Consider the following 22,239-nt stretch of genomic DNA (forward strand, 5'->3'; position numbering starts at 1 on the left):
AAACAGAAATAGGAACGATATGTCATCTACCTGCCAAACACCCTTTCACTCTGTGATCCTTGTGAAATTTGAAGCCAAGTATTTGTCACAAGGTCAAGAGCATCAGCCCACTAGAAGCAAAGCCGTGAGAGTGGCCAGTCCAGCAGAAAGAAACCTTCCAACCCTCACCATTGACCAACTGACAGAATGAACAAAATGCTGTTCCGGGTGTAATTTTTTTTTTTCTTTTTTTTTAAAATTTAGATTACCCAATTATTTTTTCCAATTAAGGGGCAATTTAGCGTGGCCAATCCACCTACTCTGCACATTTTTGGGTTGTGGGGGCGAAACCCACACAGACACGGGGAGAATGTGCAAACTCCACACGGACAGTGACCCAGAGCCGGGATCGAACCTGGGACCTCAGCGCTGTGAGGCGGTTGTGCTAACCACTAGACCTGGACACAGAGTTCATAACAAATAGGAGCTGCAGTCAGCCATTCGGCCCATTAAACTTGCTCAACCCTTTAATTGTCGTATGAGGAACAGTTGAGGACTCTGGGTCTGTACTCGTTGGAGTTTAGAAGAATCGGTGGGGGGGGGGGGGGGAACTTATTGAAACTGACAGGATACTGCGAGGCCTGGATAGAATGGACATGGAGAGGATGTTTCCACTTGTAGGAAAAACTAGAACCAGAGGACACAATCTCAGACTAAAGGGACAATCCTTTCAAACAAATGTGAGGAGGAATTTCTTCAGCCACAGGGTGGTGAATCTGTGGAACTCTTTGCCCCATTTGAGTTTTCCTCATTTGGGAAGGCCCTCGGACACCAACGACATGGCCGGTCGGGACAAGCCACGCCATCAAGGTAGCGGATTTAATTGGACATTACCGATCAAGGCCAAATCACTGAGTGTCTTTCAGACAGAGATAGATAGGTTCTTGATTATTAAGGGGATCAGGGGTTATGGGGAGAAGGCAGGAGAATGGGGAGGAGAAAATATCAGCCACGATTGAATGGTGGAGCAAACTTGATGGGCCGAGTGGCCTAATTCGGTTCCTATGTCTTATTAGTGTCACAAGTAGGCTGACATTAACGCTGCAATGAAGTTACTGTGAAAATTAAGACTGAACCTATCCAACCTTGGCTCCCTGACACAATTGAAATCCGCACCACCCCTCCCATAATCAGCTGGTGAGAATCCAAATCCGAGATTTGATCATTTTGAAGGCAGTGCTGGATAGATTCTTGATAAGCAAGGGGGTGAAAGGTTATCGGGGGGTCGGTGGGAATCTGGAGTTGAGATTACAATCAGATCAGCTGTGAACCTATTGAGGGGAGCCTGCTCCACAGTTTGGTTGTGGGATGCAGAAAGTATTTATTCCATAACCCACCTCATTCCACTTCCCTTTCTCTTTCCTCTTTTCCGGAGGTCATGTTTGGCTGATCCCACATGCTATTTACACTTATGAACCTTTTGGTGTTTCCTGCTACACAAAATTGGGCTGCCCTAAAATTCGGCCCCTTCAGTGAACCTCTGAGCACCCGGGGCAAAACTGAATAGAACCGACCCCCCTAAAATTCGACCGGTTAGGAAAGCCTCAATCACTGTATTAAGTTGATGTTTTCTCCACACCTTGCTACAACGTAACATTATGTTCTGCAGTCTCTCCTTCCTTCCCTATTTACGGTCTGCATTGTTTGTACTGATGGGTTAGGCGGGTTGGTTTGACGTTGACTGCAACTGGATGCAGGGAAGCTAGAAACAAATGTCTAACACCGGAGATGATCCAACACGGTTTTATTTAAACTACCAACTACTGTACATGTTCAGCTGTGGGTTGACACTTTACTAATCCTACTGACGACCTCTTACTGGCTCGACCAGACCTACTAGCTACCACATGGCAGTAATGTCCACTGACTTGTGCACTCTGACTGTCTCAGTATCTGGGTCCCGAAGAGAGCGAGAGTCTTAATGCCCTGTGGGCTTTATAGTGGTGGTGTCCTGTCTGGTGATTGGTTGTTCTGTGTTGTGTGTTCATTGGTCATCCTATGTGTCAATCACTGCCTGTCTGCATCTCATTATATACATGAGTGGATATTATGACATGTACTACATGCAAGAAACATTACTTTTCACTGAATCCTAATACATGTGACAACAATAAATCAAATCAAATCAAAAAAAGTACATTTACATCATCATCAAAACATATACACAAGGGCAGGCAATGAATTATTACACAGTAATTATACAGTCAATAGGAAAGACGATCTAGCGGGTGTCTATTCTGCACTGGTTGCCGGCTCACTTAAGGGATTTGGTTCTTCTTGCCCTTGGATGTCCTCTCCGGGTCTTCAGAAGATGTCTCTCTTCTGGGAGGTGTTATAGTCTATTTTGCAGACAGAAGATTAGGAGCAGCAAGGGGTTCTTCAACAATCTCGGTTTCTGCGGATTGACCAGAAGTCGCAGTCACATGATCGGGTAGTATGGATGGCGGTTTATCCTGAGGTAGTTCTAGCACACACGGTACTGGCACATTGATGGGTGTCACTAACAACTGATCTGTGTCGTCTCCACACTCGCTCATCTTCAGTTTGCACAGTGTAGGAGACGGCCAGTTTCAAACAACACAGTTACAGGGACCCTCTTCTCACTGGTGGTGCTCTCCTTGTCCAAAAAAGCATCTTTTGGGATTCCCTTCTCCAGGTTTGTGACTGCTGATTGTGGTACACTATCTCAGACGTCTACAGGGGAAATGTTGATCAGATGTAGTTCTCAGCTTCCTCTTCAGTAGTAGTAAAGCTGAGAAACTCTGAGTAGTTGTGTGTGGTGTTGCGAGACGTCGCCAAGAAACTGTTTAGTCGGCAATTTAATGAACCTTGGTCCTTGAAGGCTTTCCGAGCATCTTCAAGGACTGGACAAACCTTTCAGCTGAACCATTTGTGGATGGGTGGTAAGGCGCTGATTTTATGTGTTGGATACCACTCATCTTTAGATAGTTCTTAAATTCCTGAGCTGTGAATTGTGGACCGTTATCACTTACAATTTGTTCTGGTTTCCCAAATCTGGCAGGAAAATCACATCGAGATTTTCGATGGTTTGTTCTGCAGTTGTTGATTTCATTAGGACCACCTCAGGCTATTTGGAGTGTGTATCTATGACAACCATCAACATGTGCCCCTCGTATGACCCTGCAAATTCAATGTGTAACACCATGGTTGAAGTCTCCCTGCTGCCAATGAAGGAAAACCTTTTGTGGCCCAAAATAGTTAAGGGTTTGTGTGCTGTTAGCAATATGAAGTGATGACCACAGAGATATTGGTGAACTCTCGCACCATAAATAATACTCAGTGCTCCTTCTCCAACTGGACGTAATCTGATTCAGCATTTGTTAAGGTATGTGACAAAAGCTCTTGGTCTTTCTTCCCCTGAAGGTGGTATGTGTGACACCACCATCCCAACACCGTACGGCGAGACATCATTGGTAAGTTGTGGTGGTAACTTTGGGTTGAAATGGACCAACACTCCTGAATTCTTCAGTGTTTCTTTAACTGACTGATGTGCTTTTTCACACTCTGGTGTCCATTGCTCGGCTTGTTTTATGCACAACAAATTAGGTCATGGTTTAAGCAGGGTTTTGAATCAAATTTCTCATATTGGTTAATTAACCTGAGGAATGATCTTAACTGTGTTACATTCATTGGTCATGGGTCCTCCGTGAAAGCCTCCATCTTCTTACCTGCCTTCTGTTAGAATGGTGAGCAAATGTGGAGATTCAGCCTCAACATTCATTTGCAGGTAAGCCTGTGATAGGTCAATTTTACGGAATTTCTCTCCTCCTGCTAGGCAGGTGAACAAAACCTCAATGAACAGCAGCAGGTATTGATCCGCACATAAAAGCAGATTGATGGTTGTTTTAAAATCTCCGTAAATGCGTCTAGTCTCGTCCTGCTTCATTACAGGCACAATAGAGGCTGCACAGTCACGAGCGGTGATGAGTTGACTGGTAGTTAATTAATACACTAATCTTCAATTAATACATTTTGGTTAATATAAGATCCGATGGTTCAAAAAGACAATTTGTGGAAAACAATAGCTTTCTTTCTTACTAATCTTGAGTGGATTCAGCAATGAGCCTTATTCTTGATGCAGACTTTGGCAGACTATGATGTCACGCAGTTTATTAAAATTAGGAAATAATGTCTGGTGGCTCTGCTGTTTCGGGGAACATTTAGGTGCAATGTTATTTTTTAAAATACACATTCATCTATGTTATCTTCCTTGACCTTATTATTTATGACAGCGAATATGTTATTAAAGTGATTGATTTTAAAACTATAATTGATTACCGAAGCCTACATACAGTTTGCTAAATTACAATGGTGATTATACTTCATTGGCTGTGAAACATTTTAGGACATCCTGTGCTAAATTTTAAATTGACCAGGAATTTAGATATATTACACTCAATTCCTTCGTCAAGATGATTAATAAAAATGCAATCTTCACTTTCTGTAATACCCATATATTTGACACCATTTTGAAAACTCTTGCGAAAATCCAAACACACTGTGTCCTGAATGATTTGATTAAAAACACAGCGAGTTGTTGTGATTTGGAATGTGCGCCTGAAAACAGTGCAAGAAACAGTTTCAACTGTTGTCTTTCAAAAGGGAACTGGACAGATTCTTGACAGGACAGGAAAATTGCAGGGTGATGGTTTTAATTGGATAGCTCGGTCAAAGCATGAGCCGGTTGGGCAGAATGGCCTCCTGTGCACTCTGAGCTTTGTGTGCATTTAAACCGAGTGGTAATGAGCTGGAACCCATTTCCTATGAAGCCGGTAGAAGCCTAGATGACAGGATGGTTCTAAATGGAATTTGGATCAATACTTTAGGAAAATAAACCTGCAAGGATATAGGGATAGAACGGGGAAATAGAACTGACTGGTTTGCTCTATACAAAGCCAGCATGGCCTGGTTCCGAGTGGCTCCATTCTCTACCCTCATAAACCTACATACTAAAGAGAGAAATTTCATCAGCTCCAGCCTCTCCAATTGAAAGCAGAAGGCCATCTGAATCCAACCATTGTCATCACTTGTGAACTCGCTGGTGTCTCAGCAGGTGGCGTGAGTGAGTGAATCCCTTCCCACACTCAGTGCAGGTGACCAGGTTCTCCCCAGTGTGAACTCGCTGATGTCTCAGAATGCCAGACAACATTTTAAATCTCTTTGCACAGTGAGAGAAGCTAAAACGGTTTGTCCTCGGTGTGATTACACTGGTGGACACTCGGAACCGCAGCATTTTTGAAGCCCTTCCCACATTCGGAGCATTTAAAGGGGCATTGATTAGTGTGAGTGACCTGGTGTACAGGCAGGCTGGATGACTGAGTGAATCACTGCCCACACATGGAGCAGGTGAATGGCTCCTCCCCAGTGTGAACTCACTGGTGTCCGCATGGCCGGTGCATCACTGAATCGATTCCCACACTCAGAGCAGACGGATGGCCTCGCCCAGTGTGTACCCGCTGATGTGTCACTTGGAAGAATTCCTGAAACTCATCCCACAACTGGAGCAGGTGAATGGCCTCTCACCGGTGTGAACTCGCTTGTGCATCTGTAGATAAGTTGACCGAGTGAATTCATTTCCAAACTCAAAGCAGGTGAAGAGCCTCTCCCCAGTATGAACTCGTCAGTGTGTTGGTAAGTTGGATGAATGACTGATCCCTTCCCACATTCAGGACAGGTGAACGGCCTTTCCCCAGTGTGACTGCGGCAAAGAATCTCCGGCTTAGATGGGGCTGTGAATCCCTTCCCACATAGAGAGCAGGTGAATGGCCTCTCTCCGGTGTGAATGCGACAATGCATTTCCAGCACAGATGGAAATCTGAATCCCTTCCCAGCCACCACATTACTGCGGTTTCTTCATAGTTCGGATGTATTTGTGACTCTGCAGGCTGGACAATCAGTTCAAATGTCATCCACACACAGAACACATGTACGGTCTCTCCTCGCTGTGAAGGATGTGATCAATTTCATCTGCTTTTTAATTAGTTACAGCTCTTTCCACAGTCAGTGCTCTGGAACACTCTCACTCGGGTGTGTGTGTCTCGGTGGCTTTTCCAGTCACACTGATGATTAAAATCTTTTGAAGTAGACAGAACAGAAAAGATTTCTCCTTCCAGCTTCAAAGGCCGATGATATTCGGTTCCCAAGGAAACGAGTGGATCTATCAGATCGAGACATGACATTTGAGATTTCTGTGTGTAATTCCTCCTCCTCTAATATCCTGGAAAAACAATATACAAAAGTTATCACTTTTAATACAGGGTAGAGATTCAGAACAGACAATTCTAGTTTCTCTGGAACATTCTTTCCCCTCTTATTTCCCAAAAGCTGTAAATCTCCATCCCACACACTCTCCCTCCATTCTCACTTTGCTGTATCTAATATTCACCCTCCCAATTCTCCCAATTCAGGCTGATTGACAGATCCAAGCTCACTGCTTCCTGTCCTGGACACAGAAACATCAAAATTTAAATGCAGACTGCCAGACAGATATATGTCTATATTACTGGACTAAAAGTCATAGAATCTACCGTGCAGAAGGAGGCCATTCAGCCCATTGGGTCTGCACCAGCCCTTACCAAGCCCATGTCTCTACCCTATCCCCGTAACCAAGTAACCATCACTTAAGCTTTTTGGACAGTTAGGGTAATTTAGCATAGCCAATCCACCTAACCCACACATCTTTGGACTGTGGGAGGAAACCCACGCAGACATGGGGAGAACGTGCAGCCTCCGCACAGACAACGACCCAAGCCAGAAATCGAATCTGGGACCCTGGAGCTGTGAAGCAACTGTGCTAACCACTATGCTACGATGCTGCCCCTAAAAAATGTGTTCTGCCCCTAAAAATGTGTTTGACAAAGACTTGATTCCCTTTCTTTTCCTTCAATTGCTGCAAATCACCAATTGAAGGTCAGAATAAGAAAATAAATGGAAAGGGCGGAAAATAAAGTATTTTACTCACAGATGTTGGAGACAGAAGGAGGTTTCAGTCTGTGTGAAGGTCAATCTTCATTCAAACAAAACCTGCGCTCTGATTGGCTGGAGGACCAGAGTCCTTCCAGTCCTCCAATAGTTTCCATTGGTTGCCGGCTACCTGAAAGGGGATGTCACGTGGCGCTGGAAGAACTTTTGACTCGTGGAACGCAGACAACTTGGCCAATGGGATTAGCACTATCCTGCACATGCGCTGCTGCTGCTCTCCCTTGGACATGCAGTCCTGGGCTGCCCGTCCATGCGGTGGACAGAGCGGGTTACCCAGAATGGGGCATTGTGGGAGGCGCGGTCATCATTGCTCACCTGGGGCCCAGTCTCGTGGGACTCGAATGAGAAGCGTCACTCTGACACAAAGTACATGTGGGTGGTCACTGTATTTGATTGATTTCAGCCATCCCAACTTACCATTTAATAAATTCACTTTGGTTCAGACAAGACTATAACCAATTCAGACAAAGGCAAAATTCTCTGGATAGTAAATTTAAAAAGAAGTTTATTAAATCAAAACGGTTTACTGATCAACTTTGATATTGACGCTCCTGGCGGAGAGAAAAGAATTACAAAGGAACTTTGACCTGCTCTCCACCAGGAAAGCAGTACACCAACTCCGCCAGGCACGCGGGGCCCTGTACGAACACGGAGACAAAGCCAGCCGCCTGTTGGCACACCAGCTGAGAAAGCAGGCAGCCAGCAGGGAAATTGCGCAAATCAGAGGTACCAGAGGCACGTGGGAAACAGAACCAGAGAGGATTAACGAAACCTTCAAGGCCTTCTACCAAGAGCTATACACCTCGGAGCCCCCAACGGGGAAGGCTGGGATGAACCGGTTTCTTGATGGACTGGACATACCAGTCATGGGAGAGGGCAGAAAACGGGATCTGGAAGCACCACTAGCACTGGGAGAGATCATGGAGAGCATTAGCTCCATGCAGACGGGGAAGGCGCCGGGACCGGACGGATTCCCGGCGGACTTCTACAAAAAATTCGCGACAGCGCTGGCCCCGCACCTGCGGGAGATGTTCACAGACTCGCTAGCTAGGGGCACACTGCCACCCACGTTAGCACAGGCCTCAATCTCGCTGATACCTAAGAAAGACAAAGACCCAACGGAATGTGGGTCATACAGACCCATATCTCTGCTGAACGCAGACGCCAAAATACTGGCCAAAATCCTAGCCAAAAGGCTAGAAGACTGTGTACCTGAGGTGGTCACAGAGGACCAGACGGGCTTCGTCAAAGGTAGACAGCTTACCGCGAACATCAGGCGCCTGCTGAACGTGATAATGACCCCCTCCGGGGAGAGAACACAAGAGGTGATCGTCTCCCTGGACGCAGAAAAGGCCTTCGACAGAGTCGAATGGAAATACCTCATAGAGGTACTGGAGCGGTTCGGGCTTGGAACAGGGTTCACCGCTTGGGTAAAGCTCCTATACAACGCTCCCATGGCGAGTGTACGGACCAACAATACCAACTCCCAATACTTCCAGCTGCACAGGGGCACCAGACAAGGATGCCCACTGTCCCCGCTGCTGTTCGCACTAGCAATCGAACCGCTAGCAATCGCGCTCAGGGCAGCAAAAAATTGGAGGGGGATCCGAAGGGGAGGTAGAGAGCACAGAGTCTCACTCTATGCGGATGATCTGCTCCTCTATATCTCGGACCCACAAAGCAGCATGGACGGAATCATAGCGCTCCTGAAAGAGTTTGGAGCCTTCTCGGGCTACAAACTCAACATGAGCAAAAGTGAGATCTTCCCAGTACACCCGCAAGGGGGGGGGGGGGGGGGGGGGGGCAGCACTAAAGGGGCTGCCGTTCAAACAAGCCCGAAATAAATTCCGCTACCTGGGGATCCAAATAGCCCATGACTGGAAAGGGATCCACAAATGGAACCTCACCAGCCTGACGGAGGAAGTTAAAAAGGACCTGCAAAGATGGAACACACTCCCGCTCTCCCTCGCGGGGAGAGTCCAGACGATCAAAATGAACGTACTGCCCAGGTTCCTTTTCCTGTTTAGATCCATTCCGATCTACATCCCCAAGGCCTTTTTCAAAGCGCTGGACAAACATATCATGGTGTTCGTATGGGGGGGTAAAAATGCTAGGATCCCAAAGAAGGTCATACAAAAAACAAAATCCAGGGGGGGGCTAGCCCTCCCGAATCTACAATTCTACCACTGGGCGGCAACAGCCGAGCGAGTAAGGGGATGGATCCAGGAGCCAGAAGCCGAGTGGGTGCGTGCGGAGGAGGCCTCCTGCATGGGAACCTCCCTCCGGGCCCTCGCCACGGCAGCACTCCCATCCCCACCCAAAAAACACTCCACCAGCCCAGTGGTGACAGCCACCCTCCAATCCTGGAACCAACTGCGGCAGCAATTTGGCCTGTACAAAATGTCGGACAAGGCTCCCATCTGCAACAACCATAGGTTCAAACCAGCACTGACCGACGCCACCTTCAAAAGGTGGAGGCAGGACGGGGGGACACTGACAGTCAGGGACCTATACACGGACGACAGGATCGCAACACTGGACGAACTGACAGAGAAATTTCAGCTAGCTGGGGGGAACGAGCTACGGTACCTGCAGCTCAAAAACTTCCTACGAAAGGAGACAAGGACGTACCCACAACCGCCACGACAGACACTATTGGAAGACCTACTGGACGCAAGTATCCTAGAGAAAGGGAACTGTAGTGACATGTATGACCGACTGGTAGATAGGGACGACACCGTACTGGACGCAACAAGAAGGAAATGGGAGGACGACCTGGGGATGGAGATAGGGTGGGGACTCTGGAGCGAAGCACTGCATAGGGTCAACTCCACCTCCACGTGCGCAAGGCTCAGCCTGACGCAACTAAAAGTGGTACATAGAGCCCACTTAACGAGAAACCGTATGAGTAGGTTCTTCCCGGAGGTGGAGGACAAATGTGAGCGGTGCCAGAGAGGCCCGGCCAACCACGCCCACATGTTCTGGTCTTGCCCCAGACTTGTGGAGTACTGGACAGCCTTCTTCGAGGCTATGTCCAAAGTGGTGGGGGTGAGGGTGGAGCCATGCTCGATAGTGGCGGTCTTCGGGGTTTCAGACCAGCCAGATCTATTCCTGGGGAGGAGGGCGGACGTCCTTGCCTTTGCCTCCCTGATTGCCCGCCGTAGAATCCTGTTTGGCTGGCGGTCAGCAGCACCACCCAGAGCTGCAGACTGGCTGTCCGACCTCTCGGAATCTCTCCAAATGGAGAAAATCAAATTCGCCATCCGAGGGTCGGACGACGGCTTCCACAGAACGTGGGAGCCATTCATGCAACTGTTCCGGGACCTGTTTGTGGCCAACGTACATGAGGAAGAATAGTCGGGTGGCCAAGAACCAGGGGAAAATGGACGGGAATCGGGGGAAGGTAGCCGGGGGGGGGGGGGGGGGGGGATACGGGCTCGGTATGGGGGTTTGATGGCAAGCCAAGGCCCAAAACCAAACTATAAATAAATGCCTATAAACATGTGCCTCGGCCATATTGGGGAATGTAAAATATGTATGCTGGCTAAAGGGGGCGGCCACAATTATTGTTATGAAGATGCTTACCTGTAAATATTCATGTTAAATTTTTGTGTTTTCCTTTTTTTTCTCTCTCTCTCTAATAACTTGTAATTTGTCATATATAAAATATGAAAACTCAATAAAAAAACATTTATAAAAAAAAAAACTTTGATATTGACTATTTACAGCTTCATGCGGTGAAGCTGATGCGGTCATGATCAGTCTGTAGCAGCGTAACCCTCTCTGGCTCCTTCTTTGACAGTAATTCTTGTGGAATTCAGCCTCGGGAGTCTGGCTCCTTCTTTGACAGTAATTTCCTTGGAACTCGGCCTCGGGAATCTTCAGTACTTGGCCAGCAAGGAAGACCTTCGGAACCTCTACTTTTATCCCCAAAGTGACCATTACCTCACGTCAGAGTTGGGCCTGTTGTACCATTGGTCAATTTGGCCATTAGATTAATTTAATTGGGATCCCCAATTGCTTACACCAGCTTCTTTCAGTATCGTAGACACGGGCGGCACAGTGGTTAGCACTGCTGCCTCACAGCGTCAGGGACCCAAGTTCAATTCCATCCTTGGGTGACTGTGTGGAGTTTGTACTTTCTCCACATGTCTGCGTGTGTTTCCTCAGGTGCTCTGGTTTCCTCCCACAGTCCAAATATGAACAGGTTAAGTGGGGTAAAGGGGTAATGAGGATAGGTTGGGAGAGTGGGCTAAGGCAGGGTGCTCATTCAGTGGATCGGTGCAGACTCAATGGAATGAATCGCCTCCTTCTGCACTGTAGGGATCCTATGATCCTATGAATACATTGGAACGGTTTCATACTATCCCTTTATCTGATTCAAAAAATCCCTTATTCATACAGTTTCAAATGTTGCGGCTAATCAGAGCTTGAAGGTCTCTCTTGCCAGTGCATTTATCTTCATTGCACATTCTTTACAGACACAGCAATTAAGCTTTTACATTTTTACAGCAAATAAAACCCAGTCTTTCACGATAACTACTAATTCATTATTGATTCATTAATCCTAACTAAGGGGCTGGTTTAGCACACTCGGCTAACTTGCTGGCTTTTAAAGCAGACCAAGCAGGCCAGCAGCACGGTTCGATTCCCGTGCCAGCCTCCCCGGACAGGCGCCGGAATGTGGCGACTAGGGGCTTTTCACAGTAACTTCATTGAAGCCTACTCGTGACAATAAGCGATTTTCATTTTCAACTCAATTAGCTCATTACTTATTCAGTCATTTGTTACTGACTGGTAGCTGATCAATATTGTTGATTAACACAAGATACATTGGTTCAAAGAGCTTGTTTTGTAGAAGGCTATTCCTTTCTTTCCTATGAACCTTGATTGGATTGAACAATGGGACTTAGACTTGAGCCAGACTTTAACAACATATTATGTCCTGTAGGTTTACAAAATTCTGGAACAATGTTAGTTTGAACAATTTCTATAAGTTCAATCATTTATGGAAAAATTTTGGTTGAAAAACTATTCATTTAAAAAATAATGGTCGTCACATGCTGGAGTTTAACATGGCTTCCTTGACCTTGTTACACATAACAATGATGCAGACGGACGATAATATATTAACAATAATCGCTTATTCTCAAAAGTAGGCTTCAATGAAGTTACTGTGAAAAGCCCTTAGTTGCCACATTCCGGTGCCTGTTCGGGGAGGCTGGTACGGGAATTGAACCCGCACTGCTGGCACTGTTCTGCATTACAAGCCAGCTGTTCAGCTCACTGTGCTAAACCAGCCCCCATAGTGATTGATTTGAACGAAATATCATTTTAAAAATATGTTCATGGGTTGTGGGCATTGCAGGTTGTGCCAGGATTTATTGCCCATCCCTAATTGCCCTTGAGGGGGCAGTTAAGAGTCATCCACATTGCTATGGGTCTGAAGTCACATGTAAGCCAGACCAGATAAGGAGAACAAAGAACAAAGACAATTACAGCACAGGAACAGGCCCTTCGGCCCTCCCAGCCTGCGCCGATCCAGATCCTTTATCTAAACCTGTCTCCTATTTTCCAAGGTCTACTTCCCTCTGTTCCCGCCCATTCATATACCTGTCCAGATGCATCTTAAATGATGCTATCGTGCCCGCCTCTACCACCTCCGCTGGCAAAGCGTTCCAGGCACCCACCACCCTCTGCGTAAAAAACTCTCCACGCACATCTCCCTTAAACTTTCCCCCTCTCACCTTGAAATCGTGACCCCTTGTAACTGACACCCCCACTCTTGGAAAAAGCTTGTTGCTATCCACCCTGTCCATACCTCTCATAATTTTGTAGACCTCAATCAGGTCCCCCCTCAACCTCCGTCTTTCCAACAAAAACAATCCTAATCTACTCAACCTTTCTTCATAGCTAGCACCCTCCATACCAGGCAACATTCTGGTGAACCTCCTCTGCACCCTCTCCAAGGCATCCACATCCTTCTGGCAATGTGGCGAGCAGAACTGCACGCAGTATTCCAAATGTGGCCTAACCAAAGTCCTATACAACTGGAACATGACCTGCCAACTCTTGTACTCAATACCCCTTCCGATGAAGGCAAGCATGCTGTATGCCTTCTTGACAACTCTATCAACCTGTGTTGCCACCTTCAGGGTACAATGGACCTGAACTCCCAGATCTCTCTGTACATCAATTTTCCCCAAGACCCTTCCATTGACCATATAGTCCGCTCTTGAATTTGATCTTCCAAAATGCATCACCTCGCATTTGCCTGGGTTGAACTCCATCTGCCATTTCTCTGCCCAACTCTCCAATCTATCTATATTTTGTTGTATTCTCTGACAGTCCTCCTCGCTATCTGCAACTCCACCAATCTTAGTATCATCTGCAAACTTGCTAATCACACCACCTATACCTTCCTCCAGGTCATTTATGTAGATCACAAACAACAGTGGTCCGAGCACGGATCCCTGTGGAACACCACTAGTCACCCTTCTCCATTTTGAGACACTCCCTTCCACCACTACTCTCTGTCTCCTGTTGCCTAGCCAGTTCTTTATCCATCTAGCTAGTACACTCTGAACCCCATACGACTTCACTTTTTCCATCAACCTGCCATGGGAAACCTTATCAAACGCCTTACTAAAGTCCAGATGTTATTATGAAATTATGAATGCTAATAGAATAATGTAACTTTTTATTGTGAGGGGAATTGAATACAAAAGTAGGGAGGTTATGCTTCAGTTATACAGGACATTGGTGAGACCACATCTGGAGCACTGTGTACAGTATTGCTCTCATTTAAGGCTGGACTTGTGTCCGATGAAATTTCGGTAACTTGATTGAACCGTATAAGATCCTGAGGGGCCTCGACAGGGTGGATGTGGAAAGGATGTTTCCTCTTGTGGGAGAATCTAGAAATTGGAGTGACTTTAAAAGTAATATGTTGCCCATTTAAGGCAGAGGAGAACTTTTTTCTCTCAGAGGGTTGTGAGTCTTTGGAACTGTCTTCCTCAAAGGGCAGTGGAAGCAGAGTCTGTGAATATTTTGAAGGCAGAGCTGGATAGATTCCTGTTCATCAAGGGAGTGAAAGGTTATCGGGGGGGGCGGGGGGGGGGGGGGGGGCGGCAGGAATACCACAAGAAATAGGAACAGGAGTTGACCATTCGGCCCTTCGAGCCTGCCCCGCCATTCAATCATGGCTGATCCAACATTTCTCTTGTCCACTTTCCTGCCCTTTCCCTGTAATGCTTGATTCTCTCGCTGATCAAGAATCTACCTCAGCCTTAAATATAGACAAGGGCTCTGTCCCCACAGCTCTCAGTTCCAAAGACTCACAACCCTCAGTGAAGAAATTTCTCCGTATCTCAGTCTTAATTGGCACCTCTTTATTCTGAGACTTTATTCTGGTCCACAGCTGCAGCAAGACTTCCCGATTCTTATACTCCAACCCCCTTGGACTCAGGGCCAACATTCCATTAGCTTCCTGATTACCTGCTGCACCTGGCTGCCAGCTCCCTGTATTTCGTGCACAAGTTCCCCCAAGTCCCTTTGTGTTGCAGCTTTCTGCAGTTTTTCTCCATTTAAATAATACTGTTCTTTTGTTTTCCCTTCCAAAATGAACTTCACATTTTCCCACATTATATTCCATTTACTAACTTTTTGCCCACTTACACAAACCATCTCATTGCAAATTGTTTGTAACCCCCTTGTCTTTGCCCGTTCTACCCGTGTCTGCGTGGGTTAGGTGGACTGGCTATGCTAAATTGCCCTTAGTGTTCAAAATGGTTAGGAGGGGTTATTGGGTAACGGGGATAGGGTGGAAGTGAGGACTTAAGTGGGTCAGTTCAGACTCGATAAGCCGAACGGCCCCCTTCTGCACTGTATGTTCTATTGCACCTATTGCTTCGACCTCCAAGTCATTATCAGATATTATAAACAGTTGATGTCCCAGAACTGATCCCTGTGTAACCCCACTGGTTACAGTTCACTGTTTCCTGTCCATCAGCCAATTCTCTTCCATCCCAATATTCGAGCTCCATAACCATGAGCTCTTATCTTATAACTTAACCCTTTTGTGAAGTACCTTGTCGAACGCCTTCCAAAAGTCCAAATACTTCACATCTACTGGTTCCCCTCTATCCTGGTTGTGATAAATTAACCAGACACCGTTTCCCTTTCATGAAGCCATGCTGACTCTGCTTATTATGATTTTCCAAATATGTTGGTATTACTTCCTTAATAATTGATTCAAAAATGTTTCCAACAATAAAGTTAGACAAATTGGTCTACATTTACCAGCTTTTTGCTTCAATCCCTTTTTGTATAGGGGTATCACATTGGCAGTTTTCCAATCCTCCGGTACTTCTCCAGAATCCAAGGATTTTTGGAAAATTATAACCAATGCATCCACTGTCTCTGTCGCCATTTCTTTAGGATCCTAAGATGCAAGCATCAGGGCCGGGAACATAGCTGCCTTTAGCCCCATTAGTTTGTCTAACATGATTTGTCCAGTGATTTAATTCCTCCCCCTATTCTTTAGCATTAATGGGATGTTCAAAGCCTCTTGAACCATAAAGACTGATGCAAAATATCTGTTTAACTCCTCTGCCATTTCCTTGTTCCCCATAACTATCTCCCAGATTAATTTTCTAAGGGGCCTCTGTGAAGTTGAGGTTACAATCAGATCAGCTGGGAACTTATTGAATGGTGGAGCAGGCTCGAGGGGCCGAGTGGCCTATTCCTGCTCCTAATTCATATGTTATCACATCCTTTATAATAGATTGTCGCATTTTCCCTCCTACTGATGTCAGGCTAATGGGTCTGTGGTTCCCTGTTTTCTCGCTCCCTCCTTAAATAGTGGGGTTACATTTACCACCTTCCAATCTGCAGGAACCATTCCAGAATCTGCAGAATTTTGAAAGATGATCACCAATGTATCCACTGTCTCTCCAGCCGCCTCTTTCAACACTCTGGGATGTAGAGCATCAGCTTTTGGGGATTTATTAATTTTTCATCCAAAAAATTCTCCAGTGCTACTTTTTCACTCATGCTCACAATTGTGAGAAGCCCTTGGTTCTCTAGTGTTTTGGGACGATTTCTGTATCTTCTTCCGTGAAGACAGACACATTGTTTAGTTTCTCTGCCATTTCCTTATTCCCCATTATAAACTTTCCTGTCTCTGCCTGGAATGGACCCACATTGGTCTTTGCTAATCTTTTCCTTTTCACATTCCTATAGGAGCTTTTCCTGTCGGTTTTTATGTTTCTCGCCAGTTTGCTCTCATATTCTATTTTCTCTTGATCAGTTTATTGGTCCTCCTTTGCTGAATTCTAAAACACGTTCCCAATCCTCAGGCTTATTTATGAGCCTCTTCCTTGGATCTAATGGAATCTGTAACTTTTCTTGTTAGCTACGGTTGCATCACCTTTCCTGTTGGATTTTTGTTTCTTAAAGGAATCGACATCTGAGCAGCTGTGAAAATGAACGAAATGCAGTGCTGGATATAATTGAGAGTAGAAACAATTAACAGAAGCCAACTCCTGCAATCAATTGTGAACCTTTTGGTGTCTCAGTAGGTGGGAAGAATTACTGCGTCACTTTTCCTGTGGATTTTTGTTCCTGAAAGGAATGTGTATTTGTTGCAAATATGTAATAAATCCTTAAATGCTCGCAGATGTCTGTTCATTGACTAATCATTTGTTGCAATTTCCAAATCTCCAACAGACAACCTGTCTCTCATACCTCAACAGTTTCCTTCTTTGAGAAACACCCAGAAAAATTAAACAAAGAACCATGTAACCACTATAGCCCATCTTCATGGCAACGTGGCATGCTTTAGGGGGTTCCAAACAGAAATGGGAACTAAATATCTTCCAACTTCCAACATGCTTCCATTCTGTGACCCTTGTGAAATTGGAAACCATATATTCGCAACAAAGCTCAAAGAGCATCAGCCCACTGGAGGAAACGTTGCGAGACCAGTCGTTCCAACAGAAAGAAACCCCGACCATCCATATTGACCAATTGACAGGATGAATAAATTGCAGTTCCGAATGTAATTGAGAACAGAAACAATAACAGCAGAATCCAATCCCTGCAATCATTTGTGAACTTGTTGGTGTCTCAGTAGTTGCGATGAAACACAAAATGTGTTCCCACATTGAGAGCAGATGAACGGCCTCTCCCCTGAGGGAACACGCCGATGTCTCCGCAGGTAGATGGATCACTCAATACCTCCGCTAATCGGAGCAGGTGAATGGCCTCTCCCCGTGTGAACTCGCTGATGTCTCTGCAGGCTGGATGAATGTCGGAATCCTTTCCCACAATGAGAGCAGGTGAATGGCTTCTGCCCAGTGTGAATTCGCTGGTGACTCTTCAAGTGGGATAACTGAGTGAATCCATTACCACACTGAGAGCAGATGAACGGCTTCTCCCCAGTGTGAAATCGCTCATGTCTCCACAGGGTGGATGAATGTCTGAATCCCTTCCCACACTGAGAACAGATGAACGGCCTCTCCCCTGTGTGAACCCGCTGGTGTATCTTCAGGCTGGATAACTGAGCGAATCCCTTCCCACACTGAGAGCAGGTGAACGGCCTCTCCCCAGTGTGAATTCGCTGGTGTGTCCGCAGGGTGGATAAATCTCTGAATTCCTTCCCACACTTGAATTCCTTCCCACACTGAGAGCAGGTGAACGGTCTCTCCCCAGTGTGAACTCGCTGGTGTGCCTGCAGGTGGGGTGACTGAGTAAATCCTTTCCCACACTGAGAGCAGGTGAATGGCTTCTCCCCAGTGTGAATTCGCTGATGTGACTTCAGGCTAAATAACGCAGTGAATTCCTTCCCACACTGAGAGCAGGTGAATGGCTTCTCCCCGGTGTGAACCCGCTGGTGTGTCTTCAGGTTGGATACCTGAGTGAATCCCTTCCCACACTGAGAGCAGGTGAATGGCTTTTTCCCAGTGTGAACCCGTTGGTGTGACTTCAAGGTAGATAACGCAGTGAATCCCTTCTCACACTGAGAGCAGGTGAACGGTCTCTCCCCAGTGTGAATTCGCTGATGTGACTTCAGGGTGGATGAATGTCTGAATCCCTTCTTACACTGAGAGCAGGTAAACGGCTTCTCCACAGTGTGAACTCTTTCATGTGACTTCAGGCTGGATAATTCAGTGAATCCCTTCCCACACACAGAGCAGGTAAATGGCCTCTCCCCAGTGTGACTGCGTCGATGAATCTCCAGCTTAGATCGGACTCTGAATCTCTTCCCACAGACTTCACATTTCCACGGTTTCTCCATGTTTTGGGTCTCGTCGTACCTCTCCAGATCAGACAATCAGTCGAAGCCTTGACCACACACAGAACACGTGTATGGTCTCTCCTCGCTGTGAATGGTGTGATGTTTTTTTTTCAGGCTGTGTAACTGGTTAAAGCTCTTTCCACAGTCAGTGCTCTGGAACACTCTCACTCGGGTGTGTCTGTCTCAGTGCTTTTCCAGTCACACTGATGTTTAAAATCGTCTGAAGCGAACGGAACAGACAAACATTTCTCCTCCCTTCTCGATTCAAAGGCCGATGATATTCAGGCCCCGATGAACCGAGCGACTCTGGCAGATCGAGATGTGACTTTTGAGATTTCTGTCTGTAATTCCTCTTCTTCTAATATCTTGTAAAAACAATTTACAAAAGACATCATTGTCAGTAAAGGATAGAAACTCAGAACAGACTATTTTAATTCCTCTGGAACATTTTATCCTCTCTCACTCCGCAAAAGCTGTAAATCTCCATCCCACACACTCTCCCTCCATTCTCACCCTGCTCCACAACGAGTGAAGAACTCCCTCCTCATCTCAGCTTTCTCTCCATTTTCCTGCCTGTTTTCCATAACCCTGGACTTCCTGGGCATCAGAAATCTGTCTGGGTGGGAACCATGTGATGCGGCGCAGGAGTAGCTGCTTTCCCGCAGGTTCTGATGCCACTCGGCTGGAATCCGTCATTTATCCTGATTGCTCGGCACTCATCTACCTGATCCTCGAATTAATATTTGTTGTCATGTCTCTGGAAGACATCAGGATTAGGAAAGGTAAGATTAAGAAATCCGTTGATAAAAGAGCGGAGGCAGATTCAGTGGGGGTGGAGCCGCCTTTTCAACATGGCGGCCTGGCCCTTGGGAGGTCTCTCGACCCCGCGCTCTCCGGGACTCTCTCAGAGGTGGCGAAGATGATGATTGCCGACATTCTCCGTGTTATTGACCAGAGGCTGAGTGAGCTGACTCAATATCTCTGAGCTCATGAGGCCGAGCTGCGAAACACCGTGAAGAGGCTCATTGATCCTGAGGCTGCGAGGGAGACCAGGAAAGTGTAGGATGCGGAAGGGAATATGGTCTTGGACCCGACGGGTGAGAATGGGGTGTTTCGGGACTTCTATAGCAAGCTGTACGGTTCGGAACCCATTGCCAGGGCGGAGGCAATGAGGTGGATTTTAGAGGAGTTGGAGTTCCCGAAGGTGGAAGGGAAGCTGGTGGAGGTCCTGGGGGCCCCAACTGCGCAGGTGGAAGCTGGTAGAAGCATCCTTCACTTTCCCGGTCTCCCTCGCAGCCTCCTGCTTCCTCAACTAGCATCCTGCACTAGCATCCTGCTCTCCTTCTCCCTGTACTCATACACCACCCCTTGTACCCTTCACCGCCTTTACCGTAGATAGAAGCCTGAAGGATCTCTGTGTCTATTCGAAACCCCGGATATCCGTTATCCCTTCTTAGTTCCCAAATAACAGAGGTCAAGTCTGTGCTTTTTGGGAAAGTTCAGTTGAACTTTGTCAGCTTATGCCACTGGTAAACTTTATTTGTCAACACAAGATTAGATCAGATTGATTGTCTTTAGTGAATACAGTAGTTGAGTTTTCATTCAATTAAAAATTGTGGTAATTCTTCAAATTATAATACACAGTATTAAATGATAGAGTGATTTAAAAAAAGAAATATGGCGATTTAGCCAAAGGAAGTAAAGGAAATAGGTTTCAGAAAGAGATAGATAGAGGGACTGGAGGTGATGCAATCGGGCAAGGCCCTGGTCTGGAGGGGTACCTGATGAAATTTTCTGAGAAATTCTCAGGGGTATTGGGGACGGTGCTGGGAGGGGATTTTAACGAGGCAAGGGAGCTGGGAGTGCTCCCCCAACCTTGTCGCAGGCTTCGATCTCCCTCATTTTGAAGCGGGAAAAGGACCACGAACAATGTGAGTCATACAGACCGATCTCCCTGCTAAATGTAGATGCCAAACTGTTGGCTAAGGTCTTGGCCTCAAGGATAGAGGATTGTGTCCCTGGGGTGATAGGGGATGACTAGAGGGGTTTGTGAAGGGGAGGCATCTGGCAGCCAATATCAGGAGGCTACTGAATGTGATCACAATACCTCCAGAGGGACGAGAGGTAGAGGTGGTGGTCGCCATGGATGCAGAGAAGGTCTTTGATTGAGTGGAGTGTGACTATTTGTGGGAGGTTCTGGGGCGGTTTGGATTTGGACAGTGTTTTGTGGACTGGGTCCAGTTGTTATACCAGACACCAGTATCGTCTGTACAGACAAACCGAGTGAGTTCAGATTATTTGAGGGCAGCACGGTAGCATGGTGGTTAGCATAAATGCTTCACAGCTCCAGGGTCCCAGGTCCGACTCCCGGCTGGGTCACTGTCTGTGCGGAGTCTGCACGTCCTCCCCATGTGTGCGTGGGTTTCCTCCGGTTTCCTCCCACAGTCCAAAAATGTGCGGGTTAGGTGGATTGGCCATGCTAAATTGGCCGTAGTGTCCTAAAAAGTAAGGTTAACGGGGGGGGGGGGGGGGGGGGGGGGTTGTTGGGTTACAGGTATAGGGTGGATACGTGGGTTTGAGTAGGGTGATCATGGCTCGGCACAACATTGAGGGCCGAAGGGCCTGTTCTCTGCTGTACTGTTCTATGTTCTATTTCAGGCTGCACCGAGGTACGAGACAGGGGCGGCCACTCTCCCTACTGCTGTTTGCCCTGGCTATAGAACCGTTGGTGATGGCACTGAGAGCGTCAGGGGCTAGTAGGATTGTGGACATTATGAAAGAGACCATCCTTTTAGCCAGACAAATAAATGTGTCAAGCTGAGGGAACAAAGGATGTCAATGTCTTTAAGAGAGAGAGACCTGGGCCAAGATTTCCAGAGTCTGCACACTCCCTGGATTCACTTCCTTTCCCTTCAGTTGTTGCAAGTGACCAATTGAAGGTCAGAATGAGAAAAGAAATGGAAAGGGGGAGAAAAGAAAGTGTTTTACTCACAGATGTTGGAGACAGGAGGAGGTTTCAGTCTGTGTGAAGCTCTTTAGTCCCACGCTCTGATTGGCTGCTGGGCCAGAATCCTTCCGGTACTCCTCTCGTCCTATTGGTCAACACTTCAGCAGAGCGGTCAGGGGTGAGCTTTCCCTCGAACATGCCCAGCCTCTCCTCTCTCTTGGACATGCGCAGTCCCGGGCCTGGGGGGAGGGGAAATCACCGAGAGGCTTCTCACTGGCCGGAGCCATCAGCCGGTTGCCTGGAAACCTTGTCTGGAAGAGGGGGAACAATAAGTGGGTCGGACCTTCACACTGGAACCCTGAGACGTCACCGTGGATTCCTCTGCGTGCGCAGAAAAGTTGTTGACCAAATGGAAGAGTTGCTGAACCGGAAGGACTCTCTTCCTTCATCCAATCAGCTCCCCCGTTTTCTGAATGCGGAAGCTGGACAATGAAGAAACCTGGGGCCCCACACAGACTGAAACCTCCTCCTGTCTCCAACATCTGTGAGTAAAACACTTTCTTTTCTCTCCCTTTTCATTTCTTTTCTCACTCTGACCTTCAGTTGGTCACTCGCAGCAACTGAAGGGAAAGGAAGTGAATCCAGGGAGGGTGCAGACTCTGGAAAGCTTGGCCCAGGTCTCTCTCTCTCTTAAAGACATTGACATCCTTTGCTCCCTCAGCTTGACACATTTAGTTGTCTGGCTAAAAGGACTGTCTCTTTCCCAATGTTCACAATTAAAGGGCTGCTTTCCCCAGAAGATGGCTGACATTTAAGAAGACAATAAATTAATATCAGACAGAGATATGTCTTGTGTTGTTATATGGTACACATTAGATATATTATTTAAGGTTCTGTAAAAAAGTACATTTATTATTATTTCCAGTTGTGTAATATTGTGCTGTAGCTATGT

At 46.7% G+C, this 22,239-nt stretch overlaps 1 protein-coding gene across 2 annotated transcripts; it reads right to left on the minus strand.

The window, feature by feature from the left end:
- Positions 1-1,978: 1,978 nt before the first annotated feature.
- LOC119951217 (zinc finger protein 239-like) lies at positions 1,979-21,444 on the minus strand. 2 transcript variants are annotated; one of them, XR_005457545.1, is made up of 3 exons: positions 21,333-21,444; positions 16,472-18,705; positions 1,979-6,277 (listed from the first exon to the last, which is right to left on the minus strand). XR_005457545.1 is itself a non-coding variant. In XM_038774255.1 (2 exons), exon 2 carries the CDS (start codon positions 18,338-18,340, stop codon positions 17,270-17,272), a length of 1,071 nt encoding a protein of 356 aa, XP_038630183.1. In that variant the 5' UTR covers positions 18,341-18,705; positions 21,333-21,444; the 3' UTR covers positions 16,319-17,269. The 2 variants fall into 2 exon arrangements, 1 of the variants encoding a protein (XP_038630183.1); XM_038774255.1 differs by lacking the exon at positions 1,979-6,277 and having other exon boundaries at positions 16,319-18,705.
- Positions 21,445-22,239: the final 795 nt, after the last annotated feature.

This window comes from Scyliorhinus canicula, chromosome 17, assembly GCF_902713615.1.
Source record: "Scyliorhinus canicula chromosome 17, sScyCan1.1, whole genome shotgun sequence".
Taxonomy (NCBI): Eukaryota; Metazoa; Chordata; class Chondrichthyes; order Carcharhiniformes; family Scyliorhinidae; genus Scyliorhinus; species Scyliorhinus canicula.